This window comes from Eretmochelys imbricata, chromosome 4 (assembly GCF_965152235.1).
Source record: "Eretmochelys imbricata isolate rEreImb1 chromosome 4, rEreImb1.hap1, whole genome shotgun sequence".
Taxonomy (NCBI): Eukaryota; Metazoa; Chordata; order Testudines; family Cheloniidae; genus Eretmochelys; species Eretmochelys imbricata.
The window spans coordinates 30,613,021-30,629,331 of NC_135575.1; the positions used below are offsets into that span (position 1 = coordinate 30,613,021).

General features: G+C 40.1%; 1 protein-coding gene across 1 annotated transcript in view; it reads left to right on the top strand.

Annotated features, from left to right (window-relative positions):
- The window catches only part of MTTP (microsomal triglyceride transfer protein), a 44,860-nt gene that overhangs the window by 8,816 nt on the left and 19,733 nt on the right, over positions 1-16,311 (top strand). The window contains exons 2-8 of the mRNA XM_077814762.1: positions 4,057-4,244; positions 5,360-5,503; positions 8,180-8,287; positions 9,223-9,339; positions 10,895-11,034; positions 12,480-12,630; positions 16,154-16,311. Of these exons, the coding sequence (XP_077670888.1) occupies positions 4,057-4,244; positions 5,360-5,503; positions 8,180-8,287; positions 9,223-9,339; positions 10,895-11,034; positions 12,480-12,630; positions 16,154-16,311 (1,006 nt within the window). The remainder of the gene's footprint in view (positions 1-4,056; positions 4,245-5,359; positions 5,504-8,179; positions 8,288-9,222; positions 9,340-10,894; positions 11,035-12,479; positions 12,631-16,153) is intronic.

Sequence of the window (16,311 nt, forward strand, 5' to 3'; positions counted from 1 at the left end):
TCTTAGAGCCAGTTAGTGGTTAGAGATGCACATGTTGTGCATGCCAAATGTATTAATAAAAGGCACAGGATTTGACAGCTGTCTCTGCTCATGCAGTGTAACCTTCTGTATTGTACACTATCATAACTTAATTATAGAATTGGCATGTTACCCTTAATGACAGACACTTAACATTACTAGTCAAACTACGTGTTATGCACTCCACCTTGAAAGCGACACAGTCCACGCAGGCATTTCTGACCCCGACACAGCAGAGCAGAATGCTGTCTCTGGGTCCAGTCCTGGTCCCCTTTAAGTCAGTGAGGGTTTTGCCATTGACTGCAATGGAAATAGGATCAAAGGAATAAACATCACAACATTATGTAGGACTGACAATACAGTACAGATCTCCGAAAGGCAGCATAATACTAAGTCTCTGATTTTTGAGAGAGGTTTCTATTGGGTAGGAACAGAAATGCAGCATAACCTTCTATATTATACACGATCATGATTTAATTATTTACCTAAACAGTACTGCTATTTTTCTTACGATGGAAATAGTATGTGTATTTTGTAAAAGCTAGCTTGGGTATCAGTTTTGCACATAACATCACCCAGTCCACATAAAACACAGCTGCTAATATCTTCTTTGCCTGTTAATCTAGCCACGTTACCTACTGCCCCTTTAATCTCTGCTGGCTTCCCCTTTTCTACTGCAATAAATTCATGTTTCTCATGATTGTCCCCTTCCCTACTTGCCCTCCCTAGTCTCTTAGTCTTATCAGATCTTCCCACCACAACCCCTCTTCGGCTTTGTGACCTGTGTGTCTGCTTCCCAGCAACTGTCTGTACTTTCTTCCATGCTGCCTCCTATGCATGGAATGCCCTTGCAAAGCTGGTGCATAAAGCCACTCTCCTCCCCACATTTCAGTCCCTCCCAGACACTCATTGCTTCCATGACTACCAGGAGAAACTAGCTGGTGAAGTCGTTTGCGTATCTGTTTCCTGCACGAGTGAACTGCTCCTCTGCATGTGGAGGGGATCCAGTGTAGGGCGGGGAGGGCACAAAGGGAATATTAAATGAGAACTACTATAGAAAAATACACATGGGCTGAATTTGTGGAGGAAGGGTGGGGAAAGGGGATTGTACGGAGCTTAAACTTAAGAAAAATGTAAAAAGAGAACAAACAATCCTATGCTGTAACTAACAAGACCAGTCTATCGTCGCCCTGATCATTTTACTCACATGTCCTTTCCCCCACCCTTCATGTCTTTGCCTTTTTAGAGTGAATGCCCTCGGGGTAAGTACAGCATCATCTTCTGTGGTTAGAAAGCACCTAGCACACTGCACTACCCCACTCTCAATAAATATTAAATACTCAACAGTGTAATTGGTACTAAGTTACAATACACTTAAAACGAGCCATGGGACTTCAGCAAAGATTTATTTCCAGGAATTGGGGTCTGTTCCTGATAGGTGTTGACAAGCTTTTATGCCACTGACATTGATGGGAGCAGAGGATGCTCAGCACGTCACAGGAAGCACTCGCAGACCCTTACAGGAGCAGGCCCTTTATTTTTAAAGCACTTATTTTTAAAGAAAAACCTCTGGCCTACAAGGAAGTGCTTCCCAGCATCATTACAGTAGCAAGATAATGAGACGACAGCCCCAACTTTCAGCTCTAGGTAGTAGTTCTCAACATCAGGGACTGCAAAATCTCAGGGCCAGATCCTCAGCTGGTGCAAATCAGTGTTGTTCTATTGAACTTCTATGGTGCTATGTCAATTTACAGTGGCTAAAGTTCTGTCTCTTTGGGGGTACAGCATCCCTTCAAGAAGTATGTTTCGGTTCCCTTCGACTCTACCTTAGCATGCTAGTGACTATCACATCTGAAAAAATTTGACCAAAAAAAGGGAGTGGAAAGTGCCTTGAGAGATTTTTTTTTTAACTTATGAAATTAACTTGATTTTTTAAAAAAGAAATCCATCCTGTCATGGTGGATCTCCAACACGTATCTAATCAAAGGAAGAATTTAAACTTTTACCTGCCATTTGAACAAACAAATACTTTGCATTTTTTCTTGATTAGATGTATTGAAACTTTTATTTGGCCAAGTCATATCAAATGGTGCAAGACATTATACAAATTGGGAAACCCTGGTACTGTCAATTCTCTGACAGGAACACAGAACACACTGACTGAGTTCCAGTTGGTTTGAGAATCTGTCTGAGGTGGTGTGGCTGATTTTCCTTTTCTGTGTTTGCCAAGAGACTTACTCATCCCTCCTGTAGAAAACAATGCGACCTTGTCTGGTTGAACTCCGTTGCAGAGGTTTGAATGCAGCTTCTTCAGTTTAAATGTCTGATCCTGCACCCACTGAAGTCCATGGCAAGGCTCCCATTGGTGTAGGATTGGAGCCGAGTAAGACTCAGCTCTTTAGTTACAAATAGAACATCAAATCATTATAACAAAGTAATTTGGAGGGCAAGGGGGAGGAGGGATCTCATTTTTGTCGTTAGTTTACTTTGTGCCTTTGGCAGCCAGAGGCGCTGAAACTGGGGGTGCTGCCACACCCCCTGGCTTGAAGTGGTTTCTATTATATCCAGGGTTTACAGTTTGGTTCAATGGCTCTCAGCACCCTCACAATACAAATTGTTCCAGCACCCCTGTTGGCAGCAATTTGTATGTAGTCAGTCAGTTTCACGTCCTATCTCCAGCACCAGCCTCTATATGATGAGTGAATTAGTCAATACTCCCTTGTACACAAGAGACCTTTATAACCATCAACAAGAGAGGAGAAAAACCCTTGTAAACATTTATTTAAAGGGAATTTTATACATTTATTTCAGGGCATAGTATTTAAAGGATTTGCTACCAGAAACCTTTGTTTTTTTTAAAGTCAGTTAAAAAATTCCAATTGATAGCATTCTCTTAACAACAAACACTTTATGGATCAAATGGTATAACTGTTCCGCGTGCTGCAATTAAAGTGAGTGAAACCTCCATGCAGTGTGATTCTCAAATCAGGCCCGTAGAGCCAAAGCTAGCTCCCACTTCTGAGGCTGGAGAGGGATCCTTGACAGTGGAACTGGGGTGTGATGTGTCCCCCTGCCATAGCAGTGCAGAGGAGAAGGGGGAAGGGAGGAGGAAATAGGGCATTGGGCACTATAGGCAAGGTTAGCTGAGATGGTGGAAAAAACCCTTGAGCCTTGTCTACACACTCCAGCATCAGCTTACATAAGCAATAGCAGAGCTGAACTGCTGGGGAATAATGTGTGTCATTTTTGCTGGTGCAGAAGCGCTGGAAATATCAGTGGGAGCACACCTATGGCAGGGGGTGCCCTAAATTAGATGCCTAATTTGAAAGCTGCATCTGTGATTTTATTTTATTTATTTATTGGTGTGTGGGGGGATGTGTCTTTTAAAATACATTGTGGGGTCTAAGTGTAACAAAATCAAGTGATAACTCCCAGAGACATGTATTTTATTTGAAGAAAATGGGTTTACTGCTCTGAGTGAAAAAAGCAGCTTTCTACTGATCTTCATTACTTTCATTTGTGTCATCCCTTGGATGGAGTCTCAATACAATGACTACAGGCAAGGTCCTGAAAGATGAGGAGTGATTCCTAATATAGGCTGAGTGCCTTCAACTTCCATTAACTCCCATGGGAGATCAGGGCACTCAGCACTTCTCAGGTTGCCAAACAGATTGCTTTCTAGTGATAGAAAATTCTTTATATTCTGAGCTCACTCTGCATTCATTTTTAAAAAAAACCTATCCGAAGGGAAGAATTGGAACTTAAGCCAAACCTTCTAATATCTCTGTGTAAAGTTACAAAGATTTTTATGGACATTCTGGTCAAATTGCCAAACTCAGAAAAAGCAGTCCCATCAAAGTCAATGTAACTCAGTAAAGGTTGCAGGATCAGACATGGAATCCTTTGTTAGAGAAAAGGTCTTTAGTTCTTCTAAAGCTGATTCTACATGTTTGAGAGAGAAAATGACAGATCATTTGGGTCTGTGGTTATTGCTAAGATGATGCCATGTGCATTTTTCGTCTCATTTTTTCCACACAGGGCACACTACAGGACCAAGAATAAATAATGACAAGCTATACAAATTCACCTATTCAACAGAAGTGCTTATCGATAGGGTTAAAGGATTACCAGAGGATAGCGCGGGCTACCGGATTTCATCCGGTGTGGACGTCAACCTAGTATGGAGAAACCCCAACAACGATGATGACCAGTTGATCAAAATTATGGTAGGAGTTTTCAAAAACATATAAAAGCAGGCAAATTACTTTAAGAACCCACCTTTTTCAGTAGTCTAATTCGCATTGTGTGCTGCTTTGTGACATGTATGGTAAATTAAAGGGTTTATGAAAATTGGGATGAATTACCCAAACAAAGAGATTGTTGTACACCTACAAGCCAGAAATCTGTCACCTGCTGAAACAATATATCTGAGGCAAAGGCCAGGCCCTGCACGGCTCTGAGTACCTCCTGTTGCTACAGAGAACATCCACGTGAGGACAAGATCATCTAATAGGTCCTTTCCATCTCTAAGTTTCGACTGTATGACAAGTCCTCCATTATGTCTATGTAATATATGTAATATTTTGGCACCATGTAATGTTTTGTTTACTGGAGTTGTTATATTTTGCCGGAGTGATGCTCAGATTCTAAACAAAACTCCATCCAAACTAAAAATAAAGAGTTTTCCAAGATTTGTCTGTCTATACAAAAAAAATCTAACTGCCTTATCAAATAGCCATTATATATGACCCTGTTGTAAACATTATTAAGAGTCACAGATATTCTAGTAAATTCTGTTTAACTGACAGCATAGGCAGATTGATCTTGAAGAAATGTTTCCTGTTGGGATACAATTCTTTTTAGAAAATGAGCATATCACCATGCCATCCTATCTGAGTTCCACCAACTAAAATTAGTTTGTAGGTTCAGTAGCTGCCCACAGAATATAAATTCACTGTGTGGTACCAAAACATTACAGGCCAGATTAACACAACAGCTCTGCACCCAACAGCTTCCATTTAGCCACTGACATGAGCTGGCCAGATTGTCAGACATGCTCAGCATCCAGCAGCTCTTGTTGAGAACAATGAGATTTGCTAGGTACTTTTAAAAATCTAGCCATTTCAGTTAGGTGCCTTCATCTGAGCTCAGCTGTTCTGAAAAAATCTTTTTTCAGTGGTGGGTTCTGACTCTCTTTTGAAAATCTGCCCTACATCTGTCTCTCAGATACAGAAGGCAAATAACAGAATGAAAAGACCTTTTAGGTAATTTTGTCCATCCATCCTCCTGCCAATGCATGGTTGCTCCCTATGTTTGTTTTTTTTTGCTTTTACTTTTCTAGATAAAAGATGTTAAGATTGAAAATGTGAATGAACGTCCAGCAGCAAAAAACATCTTTAAAGGGAAACACTCAGAGAATATAATTGGAAAAGAATATCTGTCAGCTTTACAAAGGCCTGTAGTTCTTCAATGGACCCGTGGAAAGGTAAGTCCCTGCCTTTTAAAGTTCATGCATATTCCTTGGAGAAGCCCTGAACAAGTCATTTCTTGTTGGCATGAAAACATTTAGTAATTTGTTGTCTCTTTAGAGTTACTAATACACCATCCTGTCTTATTTTTGTACATAAAATATATTCATTTGGGGCTAGACTATGACTTGCCCTTATTTGGGTGCATTGTGGTGAGGACATAAGGAACCTCGTCAGCTCCTGGCTCTATGTCTGTATATATGTAAATTGTTCATGGGGAAGGTGCCAGGAGATGTCACTCAAGAACATGTAGCATAATTATGAGGTAGGACCAATAAAACTGGCTTTTTTTGCATTGCAGATAGCTTCCTCTGTGCAGCTCTTTACACCAGCTCTTAATACCTTGCAAAGGGGCCAGCCAAAACTAGTCCCTGCTTTCTTGTGCACATCTGGGGACATGCAATTATGCAAAGAGGGCCAGGAGAAAGCAAAGCCATGGCTGCACCCCCTCCAGCCCACAGACCTGCTGGGCATAGCACAGCAGAGAGAGCAGGCCACGGCATCCCAGAGGAACAGAGAGGGGAAGGTAGATTGGGGAGTTATCGGTATACAGGCAGTAACTGAAGCTGCAAAACTGAATGATATCGTGCAATGATAAGGGATGAAATCCTTGTTCTACTGAAATCAATAGGAGTTTTGTCACTGATTTCACTGGGGCCAGGATTTCACCCAAGAGGTAGAGGGAGAAGAGGAGATATTATTTACCATGAAGGTAGACAATACTGAGTCTAGTCTGGAGCAATGTTCATCACTCTGGTGAGTACTTGAGTATATCCGTACTGGCTATAGCAGTGTTAGTTCAAATTATTATAGTCAGATAAGTTCATCAGGTAGGATATCCAAAACCCTGAATCTTCAATGATTTCAATGAGATGTAGGCTCCCGACTGCCTAATTCACTTTTGAAAATGTGGCCTAGGTTGTAAGTCACGTGTTTATGAAAATTTTATCTGAGATCACCATTCAACACAGCACTCGTGTCAGATCATCATGTAGAGCCTCCACTGGTTACAAAATAATTAGATAAAATATCCTGAGATTGAAAATCTGAAATTTTCTGTGTTGTTCCTGTACTGTGGGATTTCATCAAGAATCAGGAATTAAAAAAAAAGTGTTTCCTCTCCCACTGGCAATGGGCTGGATTGTGATTTTACAACTTGTCCCGAGTAAAGGGCAGCACATAGCTGCCACAGGAACAGCTCAGAGAACCCGTTGTGACTCAGAGAGAGCTCCCATTTACTCAGGGGAAGGAATAAGTTACTTGAGTATGAGCAACTTAGTTTCATGGAGCAGCTTGGTTTCCTTTCATGGAGCAGCTTAGTTTCCTCACTGTGTCCAGCCAACTACTCTGGCCAGTGATGGGAAGGGTGGAGCCAAGATTACTCCCACTCTCTCTCTATTCCCTTCCCACCCACTAGCTCACAGCAGAGTGTATCAGGGGAGCAGCCCTTGCTCTCCCAACTGCAGCCAGTGACAAACCTGCCTTGTGCTGAGCAGAGGGGTCACTCCTTTTCAGCCCTCTGCAAACTTGAGTAAGGGCTGTGACTCTCTAACCCCCAAAAGATCTTCACCTACTGCTGTAAACAGATTCTGAGCACATACACTGGCTGTTAGTTTGGCCTGCCCGGATGCAAATGCCACTGGGTCTGCTCAGTAAGTTTCAAATTTAGCCTCGTCATTAGTTTTACAAAACATAAAAAGGAACAGGATGGCACTGGCTCTCCACTGTACGCATCTCTAAACCATGACTAAAGTATCAAAATAGCACAATCTAAATACTTCTGCTCCCAATTCACTGCAAATATGTTGGCAGATGCAACTCTCCTACTAGAGGCTGAGATGTTGTTTTCCATGTAGCGCTTTCTATACTCTCTTTTTCTTGCCAACTAGTATGTTACTCTATCCCCTGTCACAATGACAGGATCTCCTCTTCCATGCCTGTTCCCTCTAATGCTGCAACACTAACACAGATAACATTGATTACATTTAGTTTCTAGGAAGACGGGCAGTATAAAAGCTCCTTAAATGCACATTGAAGGTGCAAAGTCTTGTGTTACTAGAGAAAAAGCTCAGACAGGGACAGTCTTCCCTTGTGGTTCAAAGGTTGGCGCATGCTTGACACGTCATTTAAGTCTCTCCAACTCTGATTTAGTTATGATTCATTCTGACATATTGTAACTGGTGGTTAAAGTGCAATGGGTACTAGATGTATGCGGGGAGGGAATGGGGTGCGAAGGGAGGGATTACTATGGGATGTGATACTTTTGGACACATCTTTGAGAGAATAATGCTGTAAGGGACCCATTTTAACCTGCATGTAAGAGTGAACCACTTGTGATCTTATATTTAGTTTTCCATTTCTCTTCTACTCATTTCTCTTCTAAATTCTCTCTCATTAGCACACAGGAAGTCCTCTCAAGTGAGGCCTTTTTAGTTTTTGCCAGAGGCTTCAGTTATGGGCTGGATCCTGCAGTCAGTGGGGTTTTGCTTAAGAAAAAACTACAGGATAAGGTCAAATAAGCTCAGTTTCCTGAGCTGAACTCTAGAAATTGGAAGGAAGTTTGCAGGGGATCACGTGGTGTTTCTCTGATTTAATCAGATGTATACATTTACTGTTTGTTTTTGTTTCCACAGGTTAAAAACTTCTACTCCTATAAAAATGAACCTGCAGTTGTTCAAAATCTCAAGAGAGGTCTGGCTAGTCTATTTCAGATACAGCTGCACTCTGGTGCTGCCAGGGAGGTACTGTACTACATCAGCAATATAGAGATAATCAGATTGATAGAGTCCTGAATGCATGTATGTGGTTCCCATTGACTTCACGAGTATTTAAAGGCCAGGACAGAATTTGTCCTTTTGTTTAAACTTGAACTTGTGATTGAAAAGATCTTTGGTGGAGCCTTTGGTTACACTGTGTTTGGCTACATTCAAAGTTGCAGATGTTTAACTTTATAAGATTTAAAAACTAATTTAGTGAAACCAGAGCTACCCCTGTGTGGACATACTTAATTTGATTTAAAAGTCCCTTGTTTCAATTTTGTTTAATTCACTAAAGAATCAATTTAAACTAAATCAACATAAGTGAGGTTTAAATAGAATTAAGAGTGTCCATGCAGGGTTAGCTAAGCTCATGAAACTTGGAACATGGACAAGGCCAGAGTCTTGCCAAAATTCACTCCAGCACAGGCAAATGCAGTGCCATCATCATCATCATCATCATCAACTGTTTAGAAAATTCACATTTGTTAAATTAATGTTTACTTTGCTTCACATGCCGCTAATAAAAAATAATTTTTGCCCATCCAAGAGAAAGTACTTTTTGCATAAGTTAAAAACAAACAAAAATAAAACCAGCAGCCTCTCTTACCCCCCTGCAAACTAGAAAACAATGAACCCAAAATGAAAATCAACCTCGGACAGTACACCACCTCTCACACTAGTACCCAAGAATTAAGAAAACAGATTATCTTTGGAGTGCATCCTATAGCACAACAGATTGATTCAAGTAATTGCCCGTGGACATGCTGTTAAGACTCCTGCAGATTGCAAATACTGCAAACCTGCCATCCAGTAAAGACGGTGTACGTGTATGAGAGGGAAAAGACAAACATCAAAAACATGACAACAAATGAGAAATGGGTGACACTGAAAATAGTTTTTCTTTTTCCTTTTTCAAGGTGGACGTCTCTGGGAAATGCAATGTTACTTACCATGCTCGAGAAAGTCAAGTGACTAAAATTAAAGCCCTGGGCACCTGTGAAATCGAAAAGACAGGATTTACAAGCCATAATGAGGTACAATGTGGTTCATTTTTGAAAAAAATAAATACAAGAATCAGCATGTCAGATTCTAACATGTCAGCATGTCTAAAATTAAAAGAGCCAGTTCTGAGCCATAGTTTATTTGATGTTTGCCCATATGCAGTGGTAGATATGTGTGACCAATGGAAGTCATTTTAATGTTCATTATTTGTTTTACCTTAAAATACATTCTGATTATACCCTCTTTACTTGCTCTCATTTATTCCCTTCCTTGCATTGTAGAGCACATGCTACAGCTGCATGTTTCATGCAGGAGACTTCCTAGTATATGCTTTACCGCAAAATACCGTGTGCATTACCAACAAATGAAAACGTGGGGGTAGATCCTCAACCGTGTAAAATGTCATAGTTCAACTGAAATCAATGGAATTAGAACATGTATACCTGCTGGTGATCTGATCCAGGATGTATTTTACTTGCAGTGTCTATGGAGACTTCCAGGATGTCCTGTCTTCTTTGTGACATAAATAATTTTAATTATTATGTGTTTCTCTCTATGTGGGTAAAGCTTCTATATATTTGCAGAGCTAGTAATAATTGTAAACCCTTCCCCAGCTATTATATATGTGTTTAGTACATACTGCAGATGTAGGGCCAGATCCCTAACCCGATATGGCACTTTGGTGGCATAGGGAGGTAGTAAATTTGGCCGAACTGCACAGCTGGTTCCCCTGGCATGACAAAGGAGGTATGGTATGGATGTGGCCACAAAGCATCTGTGCCCTAGTGATCCATGGCTAGCATAAATGCCTCCTTTGGGCTGTTACTAATGAGTGCAACTTAGAGCCATGCTAAGGGTACTCAAGCTAACCCGAGAGCCCAAACTAATCCTTGTCCGCTGTAGAGATCCATAAAGCACAAAGGCGGTATACAGCCATATTTGCCCTGCTCCTTCTTGGCTCCTGCACCGAGGGCAGTGTGGCTGGGCCTAAGCATTGAGCGCCTAGTATCTCAAGCTTACCACAAAGAATTCAAGTTGTTTATGAACAGGTCATTAGAGTAGATAGCTAGTTTCCTTTCCACAATATGTTCTAGATATGGGAGGCCAACAATGTTGGGCCAGATCCTGCAACACCAACTCACATGAGGAAATCTGACTCCTAGGAGTTGCCCCACTGATTTTCTCGAGAATCTTGTTTTCTGGTGGTTGCCTTTAAAAAAAAGAAAAAACCTTGATCTACGAATTATTGAGTGTCTTTTCAGCAATATTCAATTCCCTTACCCCCCGTTTCTCTCCCCACCACCCTCTGTGAGGTAGGGAAGCATTATTGCAATTTGCCAATGAAATATTTGAGAGGCATAACGGGGAAGTGATTGGCTCATGGTCACAGATAAGGAAATCATGTCAGAAATTAAATGAAAGCTCTGGAGATCTTGACTCCCAATCCTGGGCTTAGATCTCTTTCCTACACCAGGGGGACAGGCCCAGTCCCACATTCCTCAACAGGGCCTTAGTTCAGTTAGAGTTTTGCCTTGGGTTTGGACTGTAGAATCTGGCCCTATTTTCTTGTTCGTTATTATTTTTCAGCTTTTAGATGTCAGTACAAAAGTCACATCTGCTACAATTTATGTCCTAGAAGACAGCTTTATTAAATCTGTGAGAGCAGAAGAGAATCATGTTTTGTCTCTGAATTTCCGGCAAACAACAAATGCCAAAATAGTTTCCAAGTAAGGTGGCTAATTTGATTTTTTTAAATGTTTAACTGTTAAATCCAACTAATAATGGCTGGGTAGGAATAATTAATTATATGTATTTTAGATATTTACTTAACCTTATAATTAAAAATAGAAAACCATCGACTAGTGTATATATTTAGTGTATGTAACTATACTTTGCAGTCACTTCTGTCATCACTCTCCCTCCCTCACTATTTCCTGTTGTTTGTTATACACACTTGTGGTGTCTTGTCTTAAATTAGGGCTCATGTCTGCAAACACGTGTATTTTATTCATGCAAGGAGTGCCATTGACTGCAATGAGACTGCTAGTGTGAGTAAAGTGTCTGCACGATCATGGCCTAAGACCATAAACTCTTCAGAAAGGATTTCTGTCCAACCTATATGTTTGTGGAGTACCTAGTTCAATGGGGCGCAAATGTATTATCATGCCGCAAATAATAAATAATGAAATAATAATAGTTGGAGCTGGTCAGACCATTTTGAAAAATTCAGGGTGTCCATGAATTTTTTTTTTAGAGTGCTGATTTTTTTGGATAATGATATTTTTTCAGTTTTTGATCACATTCTTAATGCAGGTATTAAGCCATAACAACATTCCAGTTTTGGAGTCATTCCATTTCTGCATCCTCTCATTTCTTTAGTAGAATTTTAAACAGAGATTGACCCAAGCTGCAAGATGCATCTCCACATCTAGACTTCCAGCATCTGAAAGTTCAGAGGTGTTTGGATCATGGCCTGTTATATAGATCGGGATGAACTGCAAAATTTGGAACAATGTCTGAGTCCAGACTCCTAGATCCCCACCAGAGTTTGGAGGCATTCATATCCAGTGAATTGGTTCAGGAACATCTTTAGGGTTTGTCTACTAAGACTTAGTGTGCAGCAAACCAAGGTGCCAATGTACAGCTCACTAGCATGCTGCACACAAATTCACCCTGTGGACCCTGCTGCTGCACACTGAAAGATCCACAGTGAGCATTGACATACTGCTGTTTGGGTGGCAGGGTCCACGTGGACAGTTAGTGCACAACCAGCTAGTGCACTGTAGATTTGCACCCCAGCTTGCAGTGCACTAAGTCTCCATATAGACAAGCCCTTAGCATTATTTTTACACCTACAAGTTCTGGAAGGCTGTTTCCCATATGTTATGGAGCTGAATCCCAGAAAATAGCCTAATATTTGGGCACCTTATTCATTAGACAGATCAATTTCCTCCATTTCCCTCCAGCAACACCTCCACTAGTGTTAAATCCTCCTGATAACTTAAAATGGAAAAAAGATTTACAGTGTTTTCCTATAACTTCTCAAATGAGAAATTCATTGATTATATGATTCACATCAATGGGATAATATATTTCTTTCTCGAAATGATTCATTTATTTCTTCAAAACACATGCCGACTTAACAGTGTTTTTTCAATATGTGGCTGTGCAGGCAGAAACTGGAACTGAAGTCAACAGAAGCTGGCCCTGGAGTGATTGCTGGGAAGCAGGTGGCCAGCGTTATCAAGACTTTGGACCCTAATTATATAGCAGTTCCACTAGTGGCAGAGCCAGTCAAGACTGAATGCAAAAACTGTCCCTCAGTAAGTAAACACACTGTTAGAGACTTAAATTCAAGGAGGTGAGTAGAACAGGTTTGAAAAAGAAATTTCTATCCAACAAATATGCCAAAGAAAGATGTGTAATATATCATTATAAATGCCCCAGGAATTCCCCCAAACTTCTGAACATTATGGTAGTGCTGTAGTGAGTCAACAACCAAGGCTGAGTTGAGTTTTGCACTTGAAGTGGAATTAAACCCTTTTGTATTCTATGAATAATATCATGTATCTCCCTCTAAACTTATAGCACATATTCTTAACAATAGGTAATGAAGTTTCTGAGAATTTACAAGTAAATTCTTAAATGTATTAATTAGAATCACTTTAAAATAAAATGGGCCTTTTTATATGTATTTTTTTGAAAGTCTAACCTTTCTTCCCACTCCCTCGAGCAAAACAATCTTGCTTTTTGAGATTTGACTTACACACTAGCAAAATCTAAGATAAAAGCTACTTTAAAAAGTGTATTGATATTGTTAACAAATATTTTAACTGATACTATGATAACTGATTTTTTTTTTCAGTGAACTGATACCCTAGAATTTAGAAGTTATGATTCTAAAAACTTTTTGATGTGGAAGGTATGGCTCCAATTCAGCAAGATACTGAAGTATGTGCATCATTTTAAGCACTTTTAATGGTCTGTTCATGCACTTAAAATACCTTTCTGTCCTGGAGCCTGTGTAAATTATTTGGCAGTAAAATCATGCTGTAATGTTGTCTTTTTTCCTAGAGTTTGTATAGCTGCACAGAAGTTAAAAAAACATAAGTTGGGGAAATCTGAAACAGAAGGGATATTGCATGAGTAGTAAAGAAGTACTGAAGGGGCGGGTACATCAATGGGAGGCAAACAGCTGAGAAAGAGGGGTGCCCTCCTTCACCATGGGGTTCTGCTTATGAATGTTTACACTGAACAGTTTCTCACTTCTTATTGCGAGAGCTGAGGTCAAATAGTTCGGATCTGAATTTGTCATAATAGTTGTAGAGATAATTTCCAGGCCAAATTAAAAATCATTGGGTATCTTTACAGAGCAGTGCATGAGGAATGAGGCATGACATTCTCACTATAAACCTAGGGGAACGCCGACAATGGAGTCCTGCTTCCCTGCTGTATTCTACTGTAACTGCTATACAAAGACTGGGTCTATAAACAGAACACTACATCCAGAACAGCAACATCATAATATTTAGTACTTCCATGTCATAATATACATTAATACCACTCTGATATAGTATGCCATACACCTTTACATTGTCAAAGGCCTTCACAGACATTACCTAGATCACTTAGGTGTGGTTAGGATTAGTAAAAGTAACCATTATCCCCATTTTACAAGTAGGAAACCTAGATACAGAGAAAGGAAGGCCAAGATTTTTAAACTTGGAAGCTTAAAGTTAGGCATGCAAATCCATATTTAGGCACCTCACATAAGTCACTTGATTTTCAGAAGTACTGAGCAATCATTGTTCTTATATAAATGGGTGCTCAACATTTCTGGGAATCAAGCCATTTATTAAGATGGCTACTTTAGTCACGCACATTTGAAAATTTTGGCTTAAGGAACTTTCCCCAGGCGTCACAGTTGAAATTTGAAGCTGCTTCTCATGTAGTTTAACTATTAACTTGTCAACACATAAAAATAGTAACTGCATTATAATTTTTCTTTATCCATTTTACATGATTTCTAACTGCAACAGGTGAAGCATGTCCTGGCAATTAATGACCAGATGAATTCGAGACCCCAAGTTCTTCTTGGGGCCTAACCTCCTCAAACTGGTCAGCTGCCGGAAGATGCAAAAGAATCATTAAAGCTGGATGAATGTTAAAAGATGATTTAGAGTAACCTAGTGTAATGCAAAAGACATTGATTGTCTAGAGCACACCAACCAAAGTGCGTCACTCACCACAAAAATCCATTTCTCTGTGATGTATATTTATTCATTTTCAACTTACAGTAGCAATATTGACCTTGATGCTGGGTATCAGTGACCAGCAGAGATTAACAGCCCCAGGCCATCTGTGCCCCAGGCCATCTATTCCTCCCAGATGGTCATTAATCCCCAGGAAATATCCAGTGCCTCTGCCATTGTTGCCTAATTACTGTCTGTTACAGTTCATGGAATTACACTCTGTAGCACTGAAATTATACTTCTGTTTGCAGGCAGGTTCAAGTGCTCTAGCTTAATACAAACCCTGTGAAGACAGAATATTTTAGCAAAGATTGAACTGGTATTGATGTGAATTCCCACTTTGGAGAACTGCAATAAACACTGCTGAAAAGAACAGATGAGTTTTCACCAAGGAATGTCCTAGATAATACTAGATAACAGAAGTGGAGGCAGGTGATAGAACAGAGAAAAGGTCAAAATACCTGTACAGATTTCTTACAAAAGGTGTCTGAAAGAAAGTAACCCTCTCAACCTCTAAATTTCTTAATGTGGAACATGTGCTTCTAAAATACAGCAATGGGAAGTCTGGAAATGTATAAAATTGATGCAGAGAGCTTAGCTGGATTGAAAAAAGGGATTGGACATTTATATCACTAACAGGAACATCCGGAGGTACAATAGTAAGGATTTAAAAAAGAGAGAGAGAGAGGATGACAACAATTGGATGGGATATAAATCCACACAATTCAGGACATAAACTGATCTCCAACCACAGAAGGAAGGAAGAAACTTTTCTTTTGGACATATTATCCCACAACTGCCTACTGCAGGGTTTCATGCCCCTCCCGCTCAAGTATCTTGTACTTCCCACCTTTGTGCACAGGATACTTGACTAGAGGAACCATTGGTCTGATTTAGTATGGCAGTTCTTGTTTACCTGTAGTGCTGGTGCATCACTTTTGACTGGCTCTTTATCTTGGCCTAAATTTCACCCCCTTTCCCTTCCACAGCTGTTGTGCAGCATGCTGTGCCCCACTTGATTGCTATCCACCACAGCAGAGGTAGATGTATTTCAGTTGTATAGTTTGTGGAGCACTTTAAAGATACTTTGGGATGAAGTGCTATATACATGTAAAATATTATTAATGATTCAACAACTGAAAGCATGCAAAATCATCCTGGTTCCAATACTCTGCTAACTACCATTTTATAAAGCAGCTACAAATTGCTACCCCTCTTCACCATATACAACTGTAGAAGACAGAAAAGGGAAAGTCTTACGGGGGCATATGCAAAGGCTTCTTGCAGAAGTGCCACCTTCTAAAAATAATTTCAATGTGGCATTTCACATTTCTTTCTGTCGTGAAGTTTCAAGAAAACTAGAGCCAAATCTTATGAACACTATATTTACAGAAGCTGCTGAGACCTGGAAAAGTTTTAAGGAACACATGGTACCATAGCAGAGGCATATTAAGTGATATCTATCTAAGGAATCTCCAGTTTATGAGATTTCAGCTAGTATAAACTATACTCAACATAGCTATCATGGGACTGATTTCTGAGAATTGAGACCAGTGCGTAAGGTTTGACATCAGTTTGTTTAATTATTTTGCAGATTTCTGAGCACTGGCAGGCTATCAGGAAACAACTAGAACCTGAAAACCTTTCCAAAGCTGAAGCAACAAGAAGCTTTTTGTCCTTTATTCAGAACCTCAGGGAAGCTACAAAAGAGGAGATACTTCAAATTCTTAGAAGTGAAAGAAATGCAGTACT